The 19,683-nt window shown below is 37.6% G+C and overlaps 1 protein-coding gene across 1 annotated transcript; it reads right to left on the minus strand.

Annotated features, from left to right (window-relative positions):
• Nucleotides 1–7,893: 7,893 nt before the first annotated feature.
• Nucleotides 7,894–19,067, minus strand: CYLC2 (cylicin 2). Its single transcript, XM_007534706.2, has 4 exons — nt 19,019–19,067; nt 15,949–15,989; nt 10,035–10,156; nt 7,894–9,215 (listed from the first exon to the last, which is right to left on the minus strand). Exons 1-4 carry the CDS (start codon nt 19,033–19,035, stop codon nt 8,232–8,234), a joined length of 1,164 nt encoding a protein of 387 aa, XP_007534768.1. The 5' UTR covers nt 19,036–19,067; the 3' UTR covers nt 7,894–8,231.
• Between the last annotated feature and the right edge of the window lie 616 nt (nt 19,068–19,683).

A 19,683-nucleotide genomic window follows, 5' to 3' on the forward strand; every position in this document is an offset into this window, starting at 1 on the left:
TTGTACAGTTACTACTATTCTTACTGAGGAAACATATCAAATGGGGATCACAAAGAAGCTTAGCAAAATGAGGCTCCTTCAACACTAATTCAGGCCAGCAGTTTTCATTGATCTGTTTATGCTACTTAAGCTTTTAGAATTTGAGTTAAAGATTGATAACATGTTTGGATTAATGTGTTTTGATGATGACAAACAGACAATACAGGAAATATGTTTACGAAGCTGTGATAAATGTTCATAGATATAATACATCACACACATTTTAAAAAGAAAAACAAATTGCACCATTATGTCGTGATATTTAAATTCAGTATTGCAGTGTTATAATAATAAATGTTTCTAACTCTATAAAAATCATAGTTTAACTCACCTCAAAATGTAATATGGAGTCTGAATCTTGGCAATGTTTTATGGTTTTCATTTTTATCTTATACTTCAAGTATTTTTTTATACTTCAAGTATTTTTTTTTAATCTATGTAGAGAGTATGAGTGAGAAAAAGGAGTCAGGAAGCTGGGGATGCAGGGCGGAGGGCAGAACCACTAAACAGGTCTGTCATAAGGTGGTTGGGAGTTCAGTCTGTGACCTCTGGTGTCATGCATGCCTCGAGTTGCACTTGTAACAGGCTGCGATATCTCCCTAGCCTTGTTCTCTTATTCTTACAGTTTTCCACTGGACAGAGAAATTGAAATGGGAAGAGAGACTAGGGAGAGAAAAGAGAAAACTCTGCTTTACCACTAGGGAAGCTGCCCCCTCAAGGTGGGGGCTGGGGACTTGAACCTGAGTTCTTAAGCATTGTTAGTGGGTGCACTCTGGAAGGTGCATCAAATCTCATTCTCTTATTTTAGAAACCAGGGATATATAGTGACTGAGAGAAATGATGGACATCAAAAGATTACTTTTCCATCCCTGCCACACACATCTTTATGTGAACATAGTTATCATTTTTTAAAATATTTATTTATTTATTTATTCCTTTTTGTTGCCCTTCTTGTCGTTGTTGGATAGGACAGAGAGAAATGGAGAGAGGAGGGGAAGATGGAGTGGGGGAGAGAAAGACAGACACCTGCAGACCTGCTTCACCACCTGTGAAGCGACTCCCCTGCAGGTGGGGAGCCTGGGGCTCCAACCAGGATCCTTATGTAGGTCCTTGCGCTTTGCGCCATGTGCACTTAGCCCGCTGCACTACTGCCTGACTCCCCATAGTTATCATTTTTAAGAGTTTTTCTTACTTGTTCTTTGCTATTGACTGCATCACACAAGCAGGAACAGAAATATAGAGATAGAGAGATAGAGATAGATATATGCAATGATAAAAGTTCAAACCAAAAACATATTTCATGATGAGTCATATAATTGTGTGTCTAGAATTTTAAAATAGATGAGGTCACTAATTAGTGATCTGTTATGCTATTTTTATTTTCCAAGTAAGGAAGACAGAAGATGGTCTATGTACTTCTTTCAGGACATACAAATGTATAGAGATATATTTTTTCTTTTATGTTACTTCTATGATTTTAGTTACTTCTGAAATATATCCCACCATCTCTGTATGCCTTTGCTGTGACTTAATCATATAGTCGCTGATCAAATCTACAAAAATAGTAAGGTCTGTAACATCTGTATTTCATTTTTATAGCTTCAAGTTCTACTCAAGGGAAAGTTGATTAGTAAGCCATGAAAAATCTCTCCAACATACAAATTGTGTGATGGTAAAGTCTAACTTGAGAATTGAAACATATGCCAGGATTATTGAGTAGAAGTTTGTTTACACAGGGATTTCTTCTTTATTTTAAATTTTATTTATTTTCCCTTTTGTTGCCCTTGTTTTTTCATTGTTGTTGTAGTTATTGTTGTTGTTCTTGATGTCATTGTTGTTGGATAAGACAGAGAGAAATGGAGAGAGGATGGGGAAGATAGAGGAGGAGAGAAAGACAGACACCTGCAGACCTGCTTCACTGCCTGTAAAGCGACTCCCCTGCAGGTAAGGAGTCGGGGGCTTCTTACTCTGGTCCTTGCCCTTTGTGCCACATGCGCTTAACCTGCCACGCTTAACCTGCTTCGCTACCGCCTGACTCCCTACACATGGATGTCTACCACTGAATTTTTCTCTCTTCCTGCTTCACCTCCGCTTTTGGGTTTGGTACTTAAGGACACCAGACAGTAAGAAACAACCTGCAGTTAGACAACTAGCCATTGCTGCTGCTTACTGCCATCTGTCAAGAAAATGGTAGCCTAAAGTCAGAACATTGGATACATTCAATAGCATATATGATTTTTGTTGACAGGAGGAGTTTCATTCCATGTTTTTTTTTAAAATTTTAACAGCCAAAAGGCTATATTTCATATAAGTTGCAGTTTTTTTCTAGGCATTGTCACATACTTTTAGAATCAGAACTCTTCACTCACTTTCACTCTTTCTATAAATTATTTATTTATTCCCTTTTGTTGTCCTTGTTTTTTATTGTTGTAGTTATTGGTGTCATCGTTATTGGATAGGACAGAGAGAAATGGAGAGAGGAGGAGAAGACAGAGAGGGGGAGAGAAAGACAGACACCTGCAGACCTGCTTCACTGCTTGTGAAGCGACTCCCTTGCAGGTGGGGAGCTGGGGGCTCAAACCAGGATCCTTTCGAGGGTCCTTGTGCTTTGCACCACGTTCACTTAACCTGCTGTGCTACCACCCAACTCCCTCACTTTCAACTCTTTTTTTAAAAAATATTTATTTATTTATTCATTCCCTTTTGTTGCCCTTGTTGTTTTATTGTTGTAGTTATTGATGCCATCGTTGTTGAATAGGACAGAGAGAAATGGAGAGAGGAGGGGAAGACAGAGAGGGGGAGAGAAAGACAGACACCTGCAGACCTGCTTCACCGCCTGTGAAGCGACTCCCCTGCAGGTGGGGAGCCAGGGCTCGAACCGGGATCCTTATGCGGGTCCTTGTGCTTTGTGCCACCTGCACTTAACCTGCTGAGCTACAGCCCAACTCCCCACTTTCAACTCTTATGATAAAAGGCTTTGAAAGACTCTACCACAAGTCAGGATTTCAATTGATGAGTAAAGTCATTTATAGATGATCTTGGAGACACTTATAGGAGAATTGAGTATATAATTCAGAGATCAGTGGTATAGCTAAAGACTCAGTAAATAAGTTAGTTTTTATAAAGTTAGGTGAATACTCGGTTGAGGTGGGAGATAAAGGAAATAATTATTTTTATATTTCTGAGTATTTCAAATACTATTAAAAAGATGAGTATTTTTGTAATCTGGAAGAAAAAAATCTTAAGGAAATAGCATGCAGAATTCCATGCCATTCCATTAGAGAAGATACATATTCTTCTATGATAAGGACTCTTACTGTTTTCTACAGCCATTAAATAAACAAGTCACAATTTTAAAATTAACAAGATTGGTCTAGGAGAAAAATAACGTAATTTCTGTAGCCTCCATAGACATAGCCTTAAGGTCCATGCATAGCTCAACTTTCCATTTTAATCACAATAAGAGAACACAAGTGCCTGTTTTATAAATGCTCATTAATAAAGCCATATTTTTGGCATTTAAACTTTCCAAAAGTACACTGATAAGTGTATTAGTTTAGTATCTCACGTGTCTAGGGTTGGACTTTTGGACAGACCCACCAAAAAAAGTAGTTATTTCTGGTGGGCACTTCAACTTGTATTTGACTATTTTTCTGACATATGGCCAAATGTCTGTTTCCTAGCCAACACCCCTCAAGTGGCTTCTTTATTTTTTTTTATTATCTTTACTTATTTATTGGATAGAGACAGCCTGAAATCAAGAGAGAAGGGGGTGATAACGTAGAGAGACACAGAGAGACACCTGCAACATTGTTTGTCACCACTCACAAAGCTTTCCCCTGCAGGTGGGGACTAGGGGCTCAAAGCTGGGCCCTTGCACATTGTAGCATGTGAGCTCAACCCAGTGTGCTACCACCTGGCCCCTCGGGTGGCTTCTTTCATGCTGCATATTTAGTATAAAGACCTAAGTTAGACATATAGGCATGAACGTACACAGTGGTAGCATGTCAGACTTGCAGGCCCAAAGGTGCAAAACCCAGCAAAACTATTTACCAAAGAAAGACAGAAACACACACATGAACACACATGTCGTTGTATGGGCTGTATATGATAGATACAAGAACTAAGGGCTACAGCCAGTAGAAATGGCTAAGTAGTGGACAGAGAGGTAATTTAGTGGTAGAGATCAAGAGTTTTCAAGTGTGAACTCCTGAGTTCAGTCTTCAACTACATATAGTGACACTTTAGTTCTCTCTGTCTCTCTTACTAAAAATTAATAAGTGTTTAAGAAGAAGTTGGGAGGTATAGAATACTGGTTATGCAAACACACTCTAATGCCCAAGGCTTCAAGGTCCCAGGATCAATTTCCATACATCACCACAAGTCGGAGTGGAGTAGTGTTCTGATAACCAAGTGTTATGGAAGAGAACAAAGGAATAAATAAAAAGATATGTCTTGTTGGTGCCGGGTGGTGGTGCACCTGCTACATTGCTCAAGGACCCAGGTTCGAGTTCCCAGACCCCACCTGCAGCGGGAAAGCATTGTAAGTGGTGAAGGAGTGTTGTAGGTGTCTCTCTCTTTCTCTCTCTCTGTCTCTCTCTCTCCCTCTCTATCATCACTTCCCTCTTGATTTCTGACAGTTTCTAGCCAATAAATAAAGATAATAAAAATTTTAAAAGTATTTTTTTAAAAAAAGGTATGTCTTGTTATCCAAAGTGAATGTAAAATGCAAAACTATAAAATCCCTAGAAAGTAACAGAAGAAAAACCTAGATGGCTTTGGGTTTGTTAATATTTTCTGGATGCACCACTATTGACACTGACCATGAAAAAAAAACAAAAAAAACTGGTGGGTCAGGTGTAGTTCACCTGGTTAAGTACACATGTTACAATGCACAGACTTAGGGTCCAGGAAGCTTCATGAGTAGAGAAGTAGGGCTGCAGGTGTCCCTGTGTCTCTCTCCCATTGTATATTGCCCTTCCCTCTTGATTTCTCTCTATCTCTATCCAATAATAAATATATATATATATAATCTCCTATTCCACCCTTTAAAAACCTGTGAATTTGATTTCAATAAAAGAAAAAATTATACTCTGAAACATACTAAGAAAATTTAAAAAGTCACAAACTCAGAAAATATTTAGGTAACAATCGGTGATAAATCTTTTGCATATATATATATTTTTTCCTTTGTCTGTGGCGTGAGTCCCCAGATTCCACCTACAGAATGGAAGCTTCTGGAATTTTGAAGCAGGTCTGCAAATGTCTTTCTTTTAGTCTTCCCCTCCCCTTTCAATTTCTTTCTGTGTTATCTAATTAAAAATAAGGAGGAGATGGAGGAGGAGGAGGAGGAGAAGAACAAGAAGGGAGAAGGAGGAGGAGAAGAATGAAGAAGAAGAGAAAAAGTAAAAAGAAAAAAAAAATGACTGCCAGGAGCTACCACTGAGCCCCAGCAATAACCCTGGTGGCTATAAAATAAACACATATTTATTTTATTATTTTATTTGGGAAACTCAAAAGCAGAATCTGACTCAGTTTGGAGTATGACACCAGAGTAAAAATCTATGAGGGGAGGGGAGAGGGAGCACAGACCTTTGGTGGTGGGAATGGTGTTAATATAAAATAAAAATAAAGTAATAAATAAGTATACATAGTAAAACCTCCTCCGTAAAAGACACTAGAAAGGTTTTTGTTATTTGTGTGTATTCATTATTTAACTACATAAACAGACAGAGATAAATACTAATAAAAACCACACACCAAGTTTTACAGCAATGTTGAGATTGAGAAGTAACGTTTCAAGTCAACAGAAATTGAATGGCTAACTGAGGATTCCTAGATTGTTTCTTTTTCCAATAGTGCTTTTTTCCCCCCTCTCACATAAGTATGCTTTGCTGGTCACAAGAATGTAATATCATTTATTTACACACGTGTTTATTTCAGTGTCAGATGTCAAGTTCATGGTCTCACGTCTGCACTGTGTCACATACGTGCCTTCTTAGACTTGCATTTTATTTAGCTCCCATGTAATACCAGGGAATACATCCAAGTTGGCATATGCACAAGGCAACGTGTTTATATTCTTGAGCCACATTCAACAGACCCCAAATTATAACATATGTAAAGTTATTCATTTACAGATAATTAATATATAGATCTTTTCATTCTGGTTAATTTTGTTTCGCATATATACTTGGCAATTTTCAGGAATCACATCAATATACTACATTTGAAGATGCTGCATTAGTGATTTGGACAATGTTAATCTTTGTCTTTCTTTAAATTGAAAAAAAAAAGTCAGGTAGCTATTTTCTGTTTAAGAAATCCTGACAGGGAGTCGGGTTGTAGCGGAGCGGGTTAAGTGGGTTAAGGTGACACAAAGCGCAAGTACCTGGTTGGAGCCCTGGCTCCCCACCTGCAGGGGAGTCGCTTCACAGGCGGTGAAGCAGGTCTGCAGGTGTCTATCTTTCTCTCCCCCTCTCTGTCTTCCCCCTTTTCTCTCCATTTCTCTCTGTCCTATCCAGCAACAACAACAACAATCATAACTACAATAATAAGACAACAAGGGCAGGGGTAGATATCATAATGGTTATGCAAACAGACTCTCATGTCTGAGGCTCCAAAGTCCCAGGTTCAATCCCCTGCTCCGGCATAAGCCAGAGCTGAGCAGTGCTCTGGTAAAAAAAAATAAATAAAATAAATAAATAAATAAATAAATAAACAATAAAACAACAAGTGCAACAAAAGGAAAGAAATAAGTAAAATAAATATTAAAAAAAGAAATCCTAATAACTAATTGTTATTGGTCCGGGAGGTGGCACAGTGGCTAACGCACTAGACTCTCCTGCATGAGGTCCTGAGTTCAATCCCTGGCAGCACATGTACCAGAGTGATGTCTGGTTCTTTCTCTCTCTCCTCCTATATTTCTCATTAATAAATAAATTAAAAAAAGAAATCTTTAGTTTCTAATAACTAATTGTTAGTGCCATCATCTATTATAAACCTGTGTATTCTCCCTCACAGTGACTACTTCTACTCACCTTAACTTCTTCATTTATGCCTCTGAAACCTTTACTCAGGTAAAGTTTTAAATTTGTTGAATAATAAGTCCATAATTGATTAAAACTCTAGGGGCCAGGTGGTGGTGCACCTGGCTGAGAGCACATGTTACAGTGCACAAGGGCCAGGATTCAAGCCCCGGGTCCCCACCTGCGGGGGCTGGGGGGGGGGGAAAGCTTCACGAGTGTGAAGCAGGGAGAGCTGCAGGTGTCTGTCTCTCTCCCTCTCTATCTGCTCCTCCACTCTCAATTTCTGGCTGTCTCTAGCCTATAAATACATAAAGATAATAACAAAATTAAAAGAAAAACACTCTAGTAAGAGCCTGATCAGTAAATGACAGAAAAGACATTAGAATAGAATATGTCAACTCAAGTCTTTAAATGGTTAAAGTGAGTGTTTCATAAAATTTGAATGAAAATGAGCTTCGAGTGTGTGTGTGTGTGTGTGTGTGTGTGTGTGTGTGTGTGTGTGTCCTGGCTCAGAAGTATGATGTTCAAAATTCTATCAATCTGCCTGTGGCCATTCACAGTGGAGAGGTGACTGCATAGCATCACAAGATAATAATATATATATATATATATATATATATATATATATTTTTTTTTTTTTTTTTTTTTTACTTTTGTTTTCCCCTGAAGAAATCTACCATTAATTGAACTTGCATTGATTTGAAAGATGACTTCCCTAACTTATTTGACTTCCTCTCTTGACGCCTAAGGATCTATACTTAATGTGTTAATACATCACTAGATTGGTGGTACCTGTGGATTCAACACCAGGATTTGCACCTATGGATTTCTGATTTTTAAGAATTTATTTAAATGTTTTCTGCTCAAAGACCCAGCATAACTATTTCTATACCTTTATTAGGATACCCTTCTTTGAATGTTTCTAGGTATCTTCCATTGCATCCTTTGTATTCCTAAACTGAAGATGTTTCCTCCAGGTCTTTCAGGAAATCACCTCTGTTTGTAGCTTCTAGTGCTCATAATGCTTCTCTCAGGATGCCCCTTTTCTGGTTTTTTATTCCATTCAATTTGTATTAAGATCTGAACCTTCCCTTGCTCTCATAGACAAGTGCCAAAGTCCTAAAATGTTGTCACGAAATACACTTCTGAGTTCTCACCGCAGACCTACTTGCCCTTCTTTGCGTCTTTCTTTGCGCCTTTCTTTGCATCTTTCTTTGCTTCCGCAGACTCTGAACTCGCCTCTTTCTTGGCGTTTTTCTTAGCGTCTTTCTTGGCATCTTTCTTGGCATCTTTCTTGGCATCTTTCTTGGCATCATCCTTTGATTCGCTATCAGCTCCACCGGGTTTCTTTTCATCTTTCTTATCTTTTTTACTCCCCCGTTTCTTGGCATCTTTCTTGCCCTTGGATTCATCCGCTTTCTCAGTCGTTTTGTTGGAATCTGTTGTTTCATCTTGATCTTTCTTTGCTTTCATATCTTCTTCAGATTCTGGAGCTGAGTCCTTGCCCTTCTTGGAGCCTTTCTTTTCTTTCTTGGAATTTTTCCTTTCATCCTCGGATTCAGTAGCTGAATCCTTACTCTTCTTTGAACCTTTCTTCTCTTTTTTGGCATCTTTCTTTTCATCCTCAGATTCTGTCGCTGACCCTTTGCCCTTCTTTGAGCCCCCTTTTGCACCTTTATCCTTCCCTTTCTTTTCATCCTCAGATTCTGTCGCTGAATCCTTGCCCTTCTTGGATCCTTTCCTTGATTTTTTGTCATCTTCCTTTTCAGTTCCTGCTTCACTCTCGGATTCTGTAGCTAAATCTCTGTCCTTCGGACTTTTAGCTCTTATTGAAGCACGTCTTTGATCAGAAGCTTCTCTTTTCAAACTTTTGTCTTTCTTATGTATGGATTGTTGTGAAACTTTGGATTCTACTTCCGAATCTGATTGGCCCTTCCTGCCTACGTTTTTGTCTTCACCTTTCTTGCCCATTGCTGAAGACGAAGGCCTCTCTCCACCTGCTGCTTCAGCAGCTCCATCCCTTTGTTTCTTTTTGGGAGGCTGTCTCCTGGCAGCTAAATACGCAGAGGGTTTCTCAGAAATCGTCATTAAAGAACGGTGCATCCATAGTGGTCTTGAATATCCTCTTAATTTATCTTCATCATAACTCTGAAATAGTGGTTAGAATATAGATGAGTAGATTTTGTGTGAATTCAAACCCCTGTATTATCATCATCATTATTATTACTGTGAGTACTACTACTAGATACCAGATACATCTGAATTTCAATCGTGAAAAGATATTCGATTCTGATAAATAGAATACATTTCATGATAATTCCTTTTTTTACATTTCATTTTATTTTTAACAGATAGTCATGTCGTATTTGGACGGTCTAAATTTAATTTTGAATACCTATTTCATTCCCTCACAATTTGATGTTGGTTATGCATTTATCTTGTGATTTTTTTTTCTTTGAAACTGTTCAGATGCTGTGATGACTCCAGAAACACTGGAAAATAACCATCCTCCAAATTTCAAAACTCTAAATTCTGTAAGACCTGAGAACATATAGAAACTTAATAGGGCTTAATTTAACACCATGATTCCACCAAACACCGAGATGTTTGGCCTCTTGCTTCTGTAGGTTGCCCCTACAACTGGGGGCATGGAACTTGAACCCTGGTGATTGTGTGTTTGTGCTGGAACAAGTACTCAACCCAAATACCTTTAACTTTACTCTTGAATATGGAAGTTAAAAGTCACACATGAATGGAAATGAAATATAAAATTCAATTCCTTAGTTGCACTAGCCTAATTTAAACTAATCAGTAGTCAAGCTATAAGGCAATAATAATAATAATAATAATAATAATAATAATGTTCTATTATCACAGAAAACCTCATTGGCCAGTTTTTTTTAACAATATAAGTACATGTGATCACATATACTTTTTTGGGAATAAAAATAGATGATTAGTACTCACAGAAACTGGTGTTTCTTGGAGTTGGGAAGGTTTTGATCTCCTTTTTTTCCCTGGCCGTGGTGGTTTTGGAAATCCCAAAGCAAAGTGTTGTTGATTCCATGATTTTTTACTTAATTCACTGACTAAAATAGACAAGTAAACAAACATACTCTGTGGTAAATGGAATTTTCACATAATTTAAATCCCCAGCTAAGGTTAATATTGGGAAGTTAAATGTTATATACATGAATAAATATATCATTCAGATTATGACCATTTGTTTGAATAATGTTTGAAAAATCTCTTCTAATGATAGGGAAAATAACATTTGATTTTTTTTTATTTTGACTGGTTTTAATTATCTGAAAATACCAGTCTATAAATGGAGGGAATACTTAGGCACATTTTTAGTCTTTTTATTTTTTCCAGCCTAGATTTCCCTGTATACTATTTTACTTAGAATATAAGTATTGGGGATAGGTGGTGGTACACTAAGTAAAGTATGCATGTTGCCATAAGCAAGGGCCAAGGTTCAAATCCCCAGTCCCCACCTATAGGAAGAAGCTTCACAAGTGGTGAAGCAGTACTGTAGTGATCTCTCTTCCTCTCCCTTTCTTTTATCTTCCCTCTATATTTCTGACTCTATTAAAAAAATAAGAAAAAAAACCATAATGGCTACAGGAGCAATGAATTTGTAGTGCATACCCTAAGCCCTAGTGCTAACCTTTTGGTGGGGTAGGGGTTGGGGGGGATGTGGAGTCATAGACTAGATCAAATTAAATAAAATACTAATAAATTTTGAGTGGATTATGGGAATAAATTTCAATTTCTTTAATCTACAACTGCAGGAATAGAAGTTGAAGACATAGCTCATGATGTAGGTATAACACCTGCCTTACCAAGGAGGTGACCCACATATTAGTCCTGTCTCTTCACACTGGCCTCCAGTGGAGGTGCTAGGGGTAGCTCTGGTGTTGGATGTCCTTCCGTGTTGGTCTGTCTGCCTGTCTTCTTCTTTCCAAATAGAGTATTAAAATGAAAAATATCTGTGTTTTCAGTGATACCATAAGAAAAAAATCCACGAACTATCCAGCTTAAACTAGTAGGACTGGAAACATAGTTCCCCTTGACAGGAGCCTGGTTTTCCATGCAGATGAACTGGCTCCAGGTTCCCATTCCTGACCTCACAGAATTTTATGAAACTTCTGCACTCTGGTTTCCCTCCCTCTCTCTCTGATTGTCTCTCTAACCTCAAAAACATCTTCCCTGAGTGATGAAGCCTTGCAAACATTTTAAATATATTCAAGGTCAGATAATCATGCAGTTCATAAGCAGTATCAAAATTGGGTATGTGGGAGTCAGGTGGTAGCACAACAGGTTAAGGGCACGTGGCACAAAGTGCAAGGACCAGAGGAGAGATCCTGGTTCGAGCCCTCGGCTCCCCACCTGCAGAGGAGTCACTTTACAGGCGGTGAAGCAGGTCTGCAGGTGTCTGTCTTTCTCTCCCCCTTTCTGTCTTCCCCTCCTCTCTCCATTTCTCTCTGTCCTATCAAATGACAACATCAGTAACAACAATAACTACAACAATAAAACAGCAAGGGCAACAAAAGGGAAGATAAATAAATAAATATTTAATAATTCTGTTTCCTTTTATATCATTATTGCACAAATCTAAATCCAATAAGGGTACTTCTCATTGGTCTTGTTGGTAATCTAAATGATTCGAATTGTTTCTATTATAGTTTATTCTCCCAGTCACAATGCCTTATAAACTCACTATTTGCAAATTTTCTTCATTAATAACTCACCTATGGAGCCGGGTGATAGCTCACCGGGTTATGGGCAAATAGTATAAAGCACAGAGACCCACTCTTGAAACCTGATTTGAGACCCAGGCTCCGCTCCCCACCTGCAGGGAGTGGGGGTTACTTCACAGGTAGTGAAACGGGTCTGCAAGTATCACTCCTCATCTCAGTCTTCCCACTTCTCTCAATTTTTCTCTGTCTTATCCAATAAAAAAAGAGGGGGTGGCCTCTGGGAGCAGAAGCAGTGGATTCCAAGTGCAGGGATGAAGCCATATATATTGCCACTAGTTACCACACTGGCTTATTGCCTGTAAGACAAATCCATCACTCCCATGCTACCAGAAACTTTTTACCCCCTTTTACTCCCTTTTAAACTTGTTTTTAATAAAGAAAAAGAGTAATTGAGAAAGAAAACAGATAGGGAGTGAGAAAGAGAGAAACCTGCAGCATTGCTCCACCATTTAGAAAGTTTTCCTGCTCCAGATGGGGACCCAGGCTTGGACCTGGGCCTTTTGCACATAGGATCATGTGTGCTTTACTGGGCGTGCCACCATCTGCCTCCCCAAAACATTTTTTATCGTGTTCTTTCAAGTCTGAAGAAAAGGAATATTAATTTGGACAAACAATATAATCCTCAACATCACATTTATTCTTATGTCCAGTACCTTTATGAAAACTGAAACTTTTATGTTTACTACAGCTGTGCTCAAGATAGCTTTAGTAAATTTGCAAAGCCACAAGAAAGGACAACCATCAACTAGATTATGCCCTAAATAAAGGATTTTCATAGTAGGGTAGAAGGTAACATTAGTTACCACATTCTACACATACTTCGGTGTTTTAATCTATTATCTTTTGAAATGTCTGAATAACTTTGATTGAGCTGCAAATAGCTCTAAGTGGGGTATTTTTTAAGTTTCACCAACATTTCAAAAATGGCTATGGAATTAATATAACCTTTAAAATAATCAACATTTGCCAAGTGTATAATGCTTTTCTGCTAGGCTACGCTTAATCTTCCATGGCAAGGTAATGAAATTATTGAAGAAAATGTAGCTTAAAATCAATAGACACTTGATTCAATTTTCTGAATTTAGCACTGTTATCAGATTGTTTAGCATATTGTAAGGTTTGCTTCACCAGATGCAGTTTTAGAATTGAACATGAGGGAAAATGAAAACCATCATACACTTGAGTTTGTGGTGTTCCTTTTTAATCCCGTTAAATGACCAAAGGAAGGGACACATTATATCTTCTAGACTATATAGAGCTGTATATTAATCCAATTAATACTAATTGTAAAGTGTTAACTTTAAAGTACTTATTACTATTTGTTTTTTACAGCTGCCCTCTTTTTTCTTTATATTCTTTCTTTCTTTATTTGTCTTTAATAAAGCACCATGCTCACCTCTAGATTAGAGCTGTGCTTGGAATTGAGTTGAATCTGGGTCTTCAGACAGGAAAGTCTCTTTGCTTAATTATTATCCCTCTCTCCCTTCCCCTTCCTTCCGTCCTTCCCTCCTCCCTCCCTCCTTCCTTCTTTCCTCCCTTCTTTGCCCAGTGATCTGCATATACCGGATCAAAGGTCTGAGAAGTGATATGTGCTCTGCATATACTGGATCAAAGGTCTGAGAAGTGATATGTGCTATCTTAAGAAGCAACAATCCAATAGTCCTAAACAAAGAATCTATCTTCTAGCTCTTACCATCATACTTTGTTGTTTTTTTTTTTAAATTTTTAAATACTTATGTATTCCCTTTTGTTGTCCTTGTTGTTTATTGTTGTAGTTATTATTATTGTTGTTATTGGTGTCTTTGTTGTTGGATAGGACAGAGAGAAATGGAGAGAGGAGGGGAAGAGATAGAGGAGGAGAGAAAGACAGACACCTGCAGACTTGCTTCACTACCTTTGAAGCGACTCCCCTGCAGGTGGGGGGAGTCCGGGATCGGACCAGGATCCTTAAGCTGGTCCTTGCACTTTGAGCCACTTGCACTTAACCCTCTACGCTACCGCCCGACTCCCCATGTTTGTTATTTTTGTCTGCTTCGCTGGATATGGTGTATCACACCAAATCAAAGATTTCTGCAGACAAGGGAAACAGGTAGAATGGAGGGAATCTGGAGTCCAGTGAGTAATATTGTAAAGGACGTAGGTTGGGGGAGAGAGTGTCTTACAGATGCCTGTTATGTAGAGAGTAGAGGTTGGACCTACATGCCCCAAATTGTACTATAAACCATTAACCCCCTAAAAAGTGTTAATAAGGTGGAGATTATTACCGCTTCTCCCAGTCCACACTTTCTTCCAGTCACTAATCTTTCCCCGAGCATAACATGATCTGGCTATCCTGACTTCTAACAAACATTCTTTTAAAAAAATATTTATTTATTCCCTTTTTTGTTTTATTGTTGTAGTTATTATATTTGTTGTTGCTGATGTCATCCTTGTTGGATAGGACAGAGAGAAATAGAGAGAGGTGGGGAAGACAGAGAGGGAGAGAGAAAGACAGACACCTGCAGACCTGCTTCACTGCTTGTGAAGCGACTCCCCTGCAGGTGGGGATCTGGGGCCTCAAACCCGGTTCCTTATGCTAGTCCTTGTGCTTCATGCCACCTGCACTTAACCCATTGTGCTACAGCCCGGCTTCCTAACATAAACATTCTTTATACTTGATGTGAGAAATGTAATTTTAGGGGCCAGGTTATGGTGCACCTGGTAGAGTACACATGTTACAGTGAGCAAGGGACCCTGGTCCCCACCTAAGTGGTGACGAAATGCTACAGGTGTCTCCCTCCCTCTCTGTCTCTCTCTTCCTCTCTCTTCTGGTTGTCACTGTCCAATAAATAAAGATAACACAAATTAAAATAAGAACTTTTAAAAAATGTAATTATCCTCTCTTTTACTTGGCATGTGAAAATTGATGTTTTTTTGTTATTGTATATCATCTATATCATCCCATTTTATAAATATGACATAATTTAATTAACTGTTTGTCAATATTGAATTTTCTGGGTTTTATATGGTATTCCTATAAGTATTTGAATACATATATTTTGGACAATGTTTTAAGTTTCTCTGGTGACTGGAATGGCTAGACAATCAGATATGCATAGATCCAACCAACATAGTGGTTATTGCCAAATATATTTTCAAGTACTCACTGACACACACACACACACACACACACACACACACACACACACACACACCATCAATCTTGTGTTTGAGACTATTCTAAATTCCTCTATGGTGATTCTTATGAAAACACAAAAGCAACCATTAATACAGAATCTACACTTGTCAGAGAATACATGTAAATGAAAATGTGTCTTCATTTAAAATGTTCACCAAATGCTTGAATAGCATTTACTGAAAATAATTGTAATTACCAGTACTCCTGAGAGAAACTTTAAATAGATTGGTCTGCCTTCAGCAGATGTCACTTATTAATAATTGATTGCAAATCATGGGAGCTCTGCTAAAAATGGGCTTTGCTTTAAAAAACAAACAAACAAACAAACAAGAATACGCAGTTGGTCAAGGGGTCAAACACAATAGCCAAAGACCAAGTCCATGTAACTGTGTGGTTCTGTGTCCTCTCCAACATATAATAATTCTTTTATGTCGCTGAACATCTTTACTCAGTCTTCATGGGGTTTGAAAATAGAGCAGTTTTTGTGTACTCTAAATTATTTTGGAAAGTGAAAATTTTATGTTTAATACTTAGCCATGAAAAGGATTGCTTTATCACTTCAGACTGCGAATAGCAATCAGTTATCTTTAAAATGTATAATCCGGGAGTTGGGCTGTAGCGCAGTGGGTTAAGCGCAGGTAGCGCAAAGCACAAGGACCGGCATAAGGATCCCGGTTCGAACCCCGGCTCCCCACCTGCAGGGGAGTTGCTTCTCAGGTGGTGAAGCAGGTCTGCAGGTGTCTATCTTTCTCTCCTCCTCTCTGTCTTCCCCTCCTCTCTCCATTTCTCTCTGTCCTATCCAACAACGACAACAACAATAATAACTACAGCAATAAAACAACAAGGGCAACAAAAGGGAATAAATAAAATAAATATTAAAAAAAGAATAATTTAAAATGTATAATCCATCTTTTAAAATAAATATTAAATGATTTCTTACCTGGAATGTAATTATCATATGTTCCAAAGTTTACTTTTTGGCTATTAAAATAAAATAGAGAGATTGTTTAAATTTAGATCTTTGAGTATCATAATGGAAAAATCACTGTTATCAACCAACTATAAATAGTTTTTACATTCTTGTATTTCTTTTGTTACATATAATTACTTCATCTGGAAAAAAGAGGTTAGGCTTACTTTATAGCAAGGTCAATCCTTAGGTTAGGGTAATAGGAGAGAATCTCATAATTACAACTGTAAAAGAAAATATTTTTAAAAAGAGAGACAGAGGCAGGGTGGTGGCGCATGTGGTGTGGCACACCTGGTTGAGCGCCCATGTTACAGTGCTCAAAAGACCTGCACTTGAGCCCCTGGTCCCCACCTGCAGGGAGAAACCTTTGCAAGTGGTGACGCAGGGCTGTAGGTGTCTGTCTGTCTCTCTCCCTCTCTATCATCCCCATCCTTCTCAGTTTCTGGCTGTCTCTATCCAACAAATAAATAAAAAGAAGAAAAATAATAAGAGTGGATATGACACATAGAAGCTTACAGAGGAATTTTTTTTAAAAAAATCAGATTTTAAATATCCTAAATCTGCCAAGTCATTGTGTAACACTTGCACTCCCTTCAGAGATCTTAGGACATATTATATTCAATAATGAAAATGAAAGGTCTGAATTCACTGACATGACATGAATTGATGGCAAACATATGGTGAAACTCTTGAGGAAGATTGTGAACATCTGTATGAACAAGGTGACTAAAGATAACTGAGTTCAAAATGGTCAGTGTTCTTAATCAACTACAACTTGGTAGTCATAGAACATATTTTTAAAAATAAACTTGTCTAGGGTTTTGGCATTGTTACATGAATTCATTAGATATACAAAGCTGAAAATTATTTTCTGCATCTCATATTCCCTTTTAAGTGAATTGGAAGTTGCTACTCGAACCGATGGTAATGTAAGACTTATTAAGAATTTGTACATATATATCACTGGCTAGCAGTAAAAGTGTGTGTTGTAAATCTGATCTCAATCTTAACTTTCTTTCATTTTTTAAAGAACAATTTGTCAAATATAGATGCTTATAGAACACAATCCAGTAAATTACAGTTTTACAGTAACAAAAGAGCTTGTTATTGAGAAGTCAACATAAAAAAGTCATTAAGACAAAAATAAGAGCTTGCCCATTGTGAAATTCTTTGAGGGAGAAGCAGTGCTCAAGATAATAAAAATGTTATCAATACTTCTGCTTAAACGTTTTGATTATGAAATAAGGCATTTATGTCATTTTATATGTCCAAATAGAAATTACAGCCAGAAAATCAGTAAGCCTCTAAAATAACCAGGACAAATACATTTAAAACTTTCACTAAGGGGAGTCTGGCTGTAGCTCAGCAGGTTAAGTGCAGGTGGCACAAAGCACAAGGACCGGCATAAGGATCCCAGTTTGAGCCCTGGCTCCCCACCTGCAGGGGAGTCGCTTCATAGGCGGTGAAGCAGGTCTGCAGGTGTCTATCTTTCTCTTCCCCTCTGTCTTCCCCTCCTCTCTCCATTTCTCTCTGTCCTATCCAACAACGATGACATCAATAATTACAACAATAAAACAAGGGCAACAAACAGGAATAAATAAAAAAATTAAACAAAAACTTTCACTAAGGTTTATCCTTTAAAATAATTATTGTCTGATAATGAAGTAAGCACAGTGGATAAAGGAAACCCATTTTGTAGTTTGCAGAGAGTGGGTTTTATCTTCTCTGTAGCAGGACTATCCAAGGAAAGGCCAGCAACACTTGACTGCAATTTTCAGAGTTCCATGTGTTTGCCTTCATTTCATATCTTCATATTTAAATAATTACTTAATTAAAATATATTATTCCCTTATGACATAATTAACATAAAATAACCAAAAATAAATTTATACCTATGTTTGGATAACCTGTTTTTCATTACACTGTACTTTTGCATAGTAAGTATTTTAGGAGGGTGTTGAATTTTGCATCAAAGCAAAGGACCATGAGAGAGGCAGGGACAGGAGGCATGCAGAGAGGAAGTTCAAGGCATGATGGAGAAGTGCCTCAGGAGTGGTGGGATTAGTGTGCAGACACGCCGGAGATGAGAAACGGTACAATTGTGCTCAGATGTCAACAACTGTGTTGTGAGCTATTATCTGTCCATGTTCATTTTTTTTTTGGAATTAAAAAAAAGAGATTACCATTTAGTTGATTTTCTTTGTGTTGGAATGCCTTACATTTTACAACAGTAATAGCTTTAAGTCAGACCTCTGTCCTCTAGATGTGAGTACTAATTAGTCACACACACACACACACACACACACACACACACACACACACACACACACACACACTATATATATATATATATAATTAAAAGTCAGTCAAGTGTAACATTAATATATTATATTGAAGTCATACATATAGATTATTGAGATAAATAAAATATAACTCATTGCTTTGTTATGAGCACAGCCTAAGATTGAGTCTAACCTCATCACAGTGAAAAACGCTTTGGTACTTAGTCTCTCTTTCACACTTTCTCTGTCTCTCTGTGTCTAAAGATATCTTTTTGGGATTACAAGAATTTAGGATGTTCCTTGCAGATAGTGTTTCTGTAAATACATCATCAATTGTTTATCAGTGAAATAATAATGATAATACCAAGAATAGTGATAGTAATCATAATAGGAACTGAAAGATATTTCACTCTATAAAATGTACACCTTATCATGCTCAAGGATTCAGGTCAAGTAACATCACAAGGTATCACTGATGATCCTAGTATTTCCATACACAGTGGAATAATACCATTGTGCCTTTTTTGCTCTATCTTTTGTCTCTCCATCTGTCTATATCTATATGAACAAAGAGGAATTAAAACCTTGGCCCAGAAACTGAGAAGTTACACATGTATGTGAAACTCCTGTATTACAGACATTAATAGTAACACTAGCACTAATAATATTAACAGATTTTTTACGCAAATAGAATAAAAGTAATCCTAACTAGAGCATTTCCATTATTTTAAAGCATAAAATTTAACAAGAGGACTTACAATCTTGGTACAGACATTTCCACCACCAATGATTTGCCAGGACTTAAGCACTGCAAGTTTAAACTAGTGATGTTAGAGGTGACATCACAAAGAGACAGAACCATGAGAGTTAAAGGTGAAAACCTGGAGGAATCTCTCTAGGTTCTTGGTCTCTGGTATTCAGTATTATATTGGTGTTTATTACTCAATAATTTATGTAAATAATTTATATTAGTCAATAAGCTAAAAATAGACCGGTTGTTTTAAAATTGCTGATCCAACTCTCACCTCAATAAAGTATTTTAGAGGTTTAGTCTATTTTTAATTTATTGACTAATAGAAAGATGAATTCAAGTACCTATAGATTGTAATCTTAATTTCCCTTTAATTAGAATCAAAACATTTGCTGAATGTTTTGACACGTATTTTTTTTTTTGGTTAAGGTATCATTATAGAAGTTTCAGGTATGTATCATTGCTACTGTGTGAGCTTACTCCTGATTTACATTCCTCTCCTAATACACTCTTGACCTTTCCCCCCATTTCTTTTGTTGTTGTTGTTGTTTTTATTGATGTCCTTGTTGTTGGATAGGACAAAGAGAAATGGAGAGAGGAGGGGAAGACAGAGTGGGGGAGAGAAAGACAGACACCTGCAGACCTGCTTCACTGCCTGTGAAGCGACTCCCC

The sequence above is a fragment of the Erinaceus europaeus genome, chromosome 10, assembly GCF_950295315.1.
Source record: "Erinaceus europaeus chromosome 10, mEriEur2.1, whole genome shotgun sequence".
Lineage (NCBI taxonomy): Eukaryota > Metazoa > Chordata > Mammalia > Eulipotyphla > Erinaceidae > Erinaceus > Erinaceus europaeus.

What these genes read in the sequence shown, in the direction of transcription:
- CYLC2 (XM_007534706.2), bottom strand. An exon ending in ATATGATAATTACATTCCAG is followed by an intron (nt 10,157 to 15,948) that starts GTAAGAAATCAT and finishes TGTCTATTTTAG; the next exon opens with TCAGTGAATTAAGTAAAAAA. An exon ending in TCCAAGAAACACCAGTTTCT is followed by an intron (nt 9,216 to 10,034) that starts GTGAGTACTAAT and finishes CCACTATTTCAG; the next exon opens with AGTTATGATGAAGATAAATT.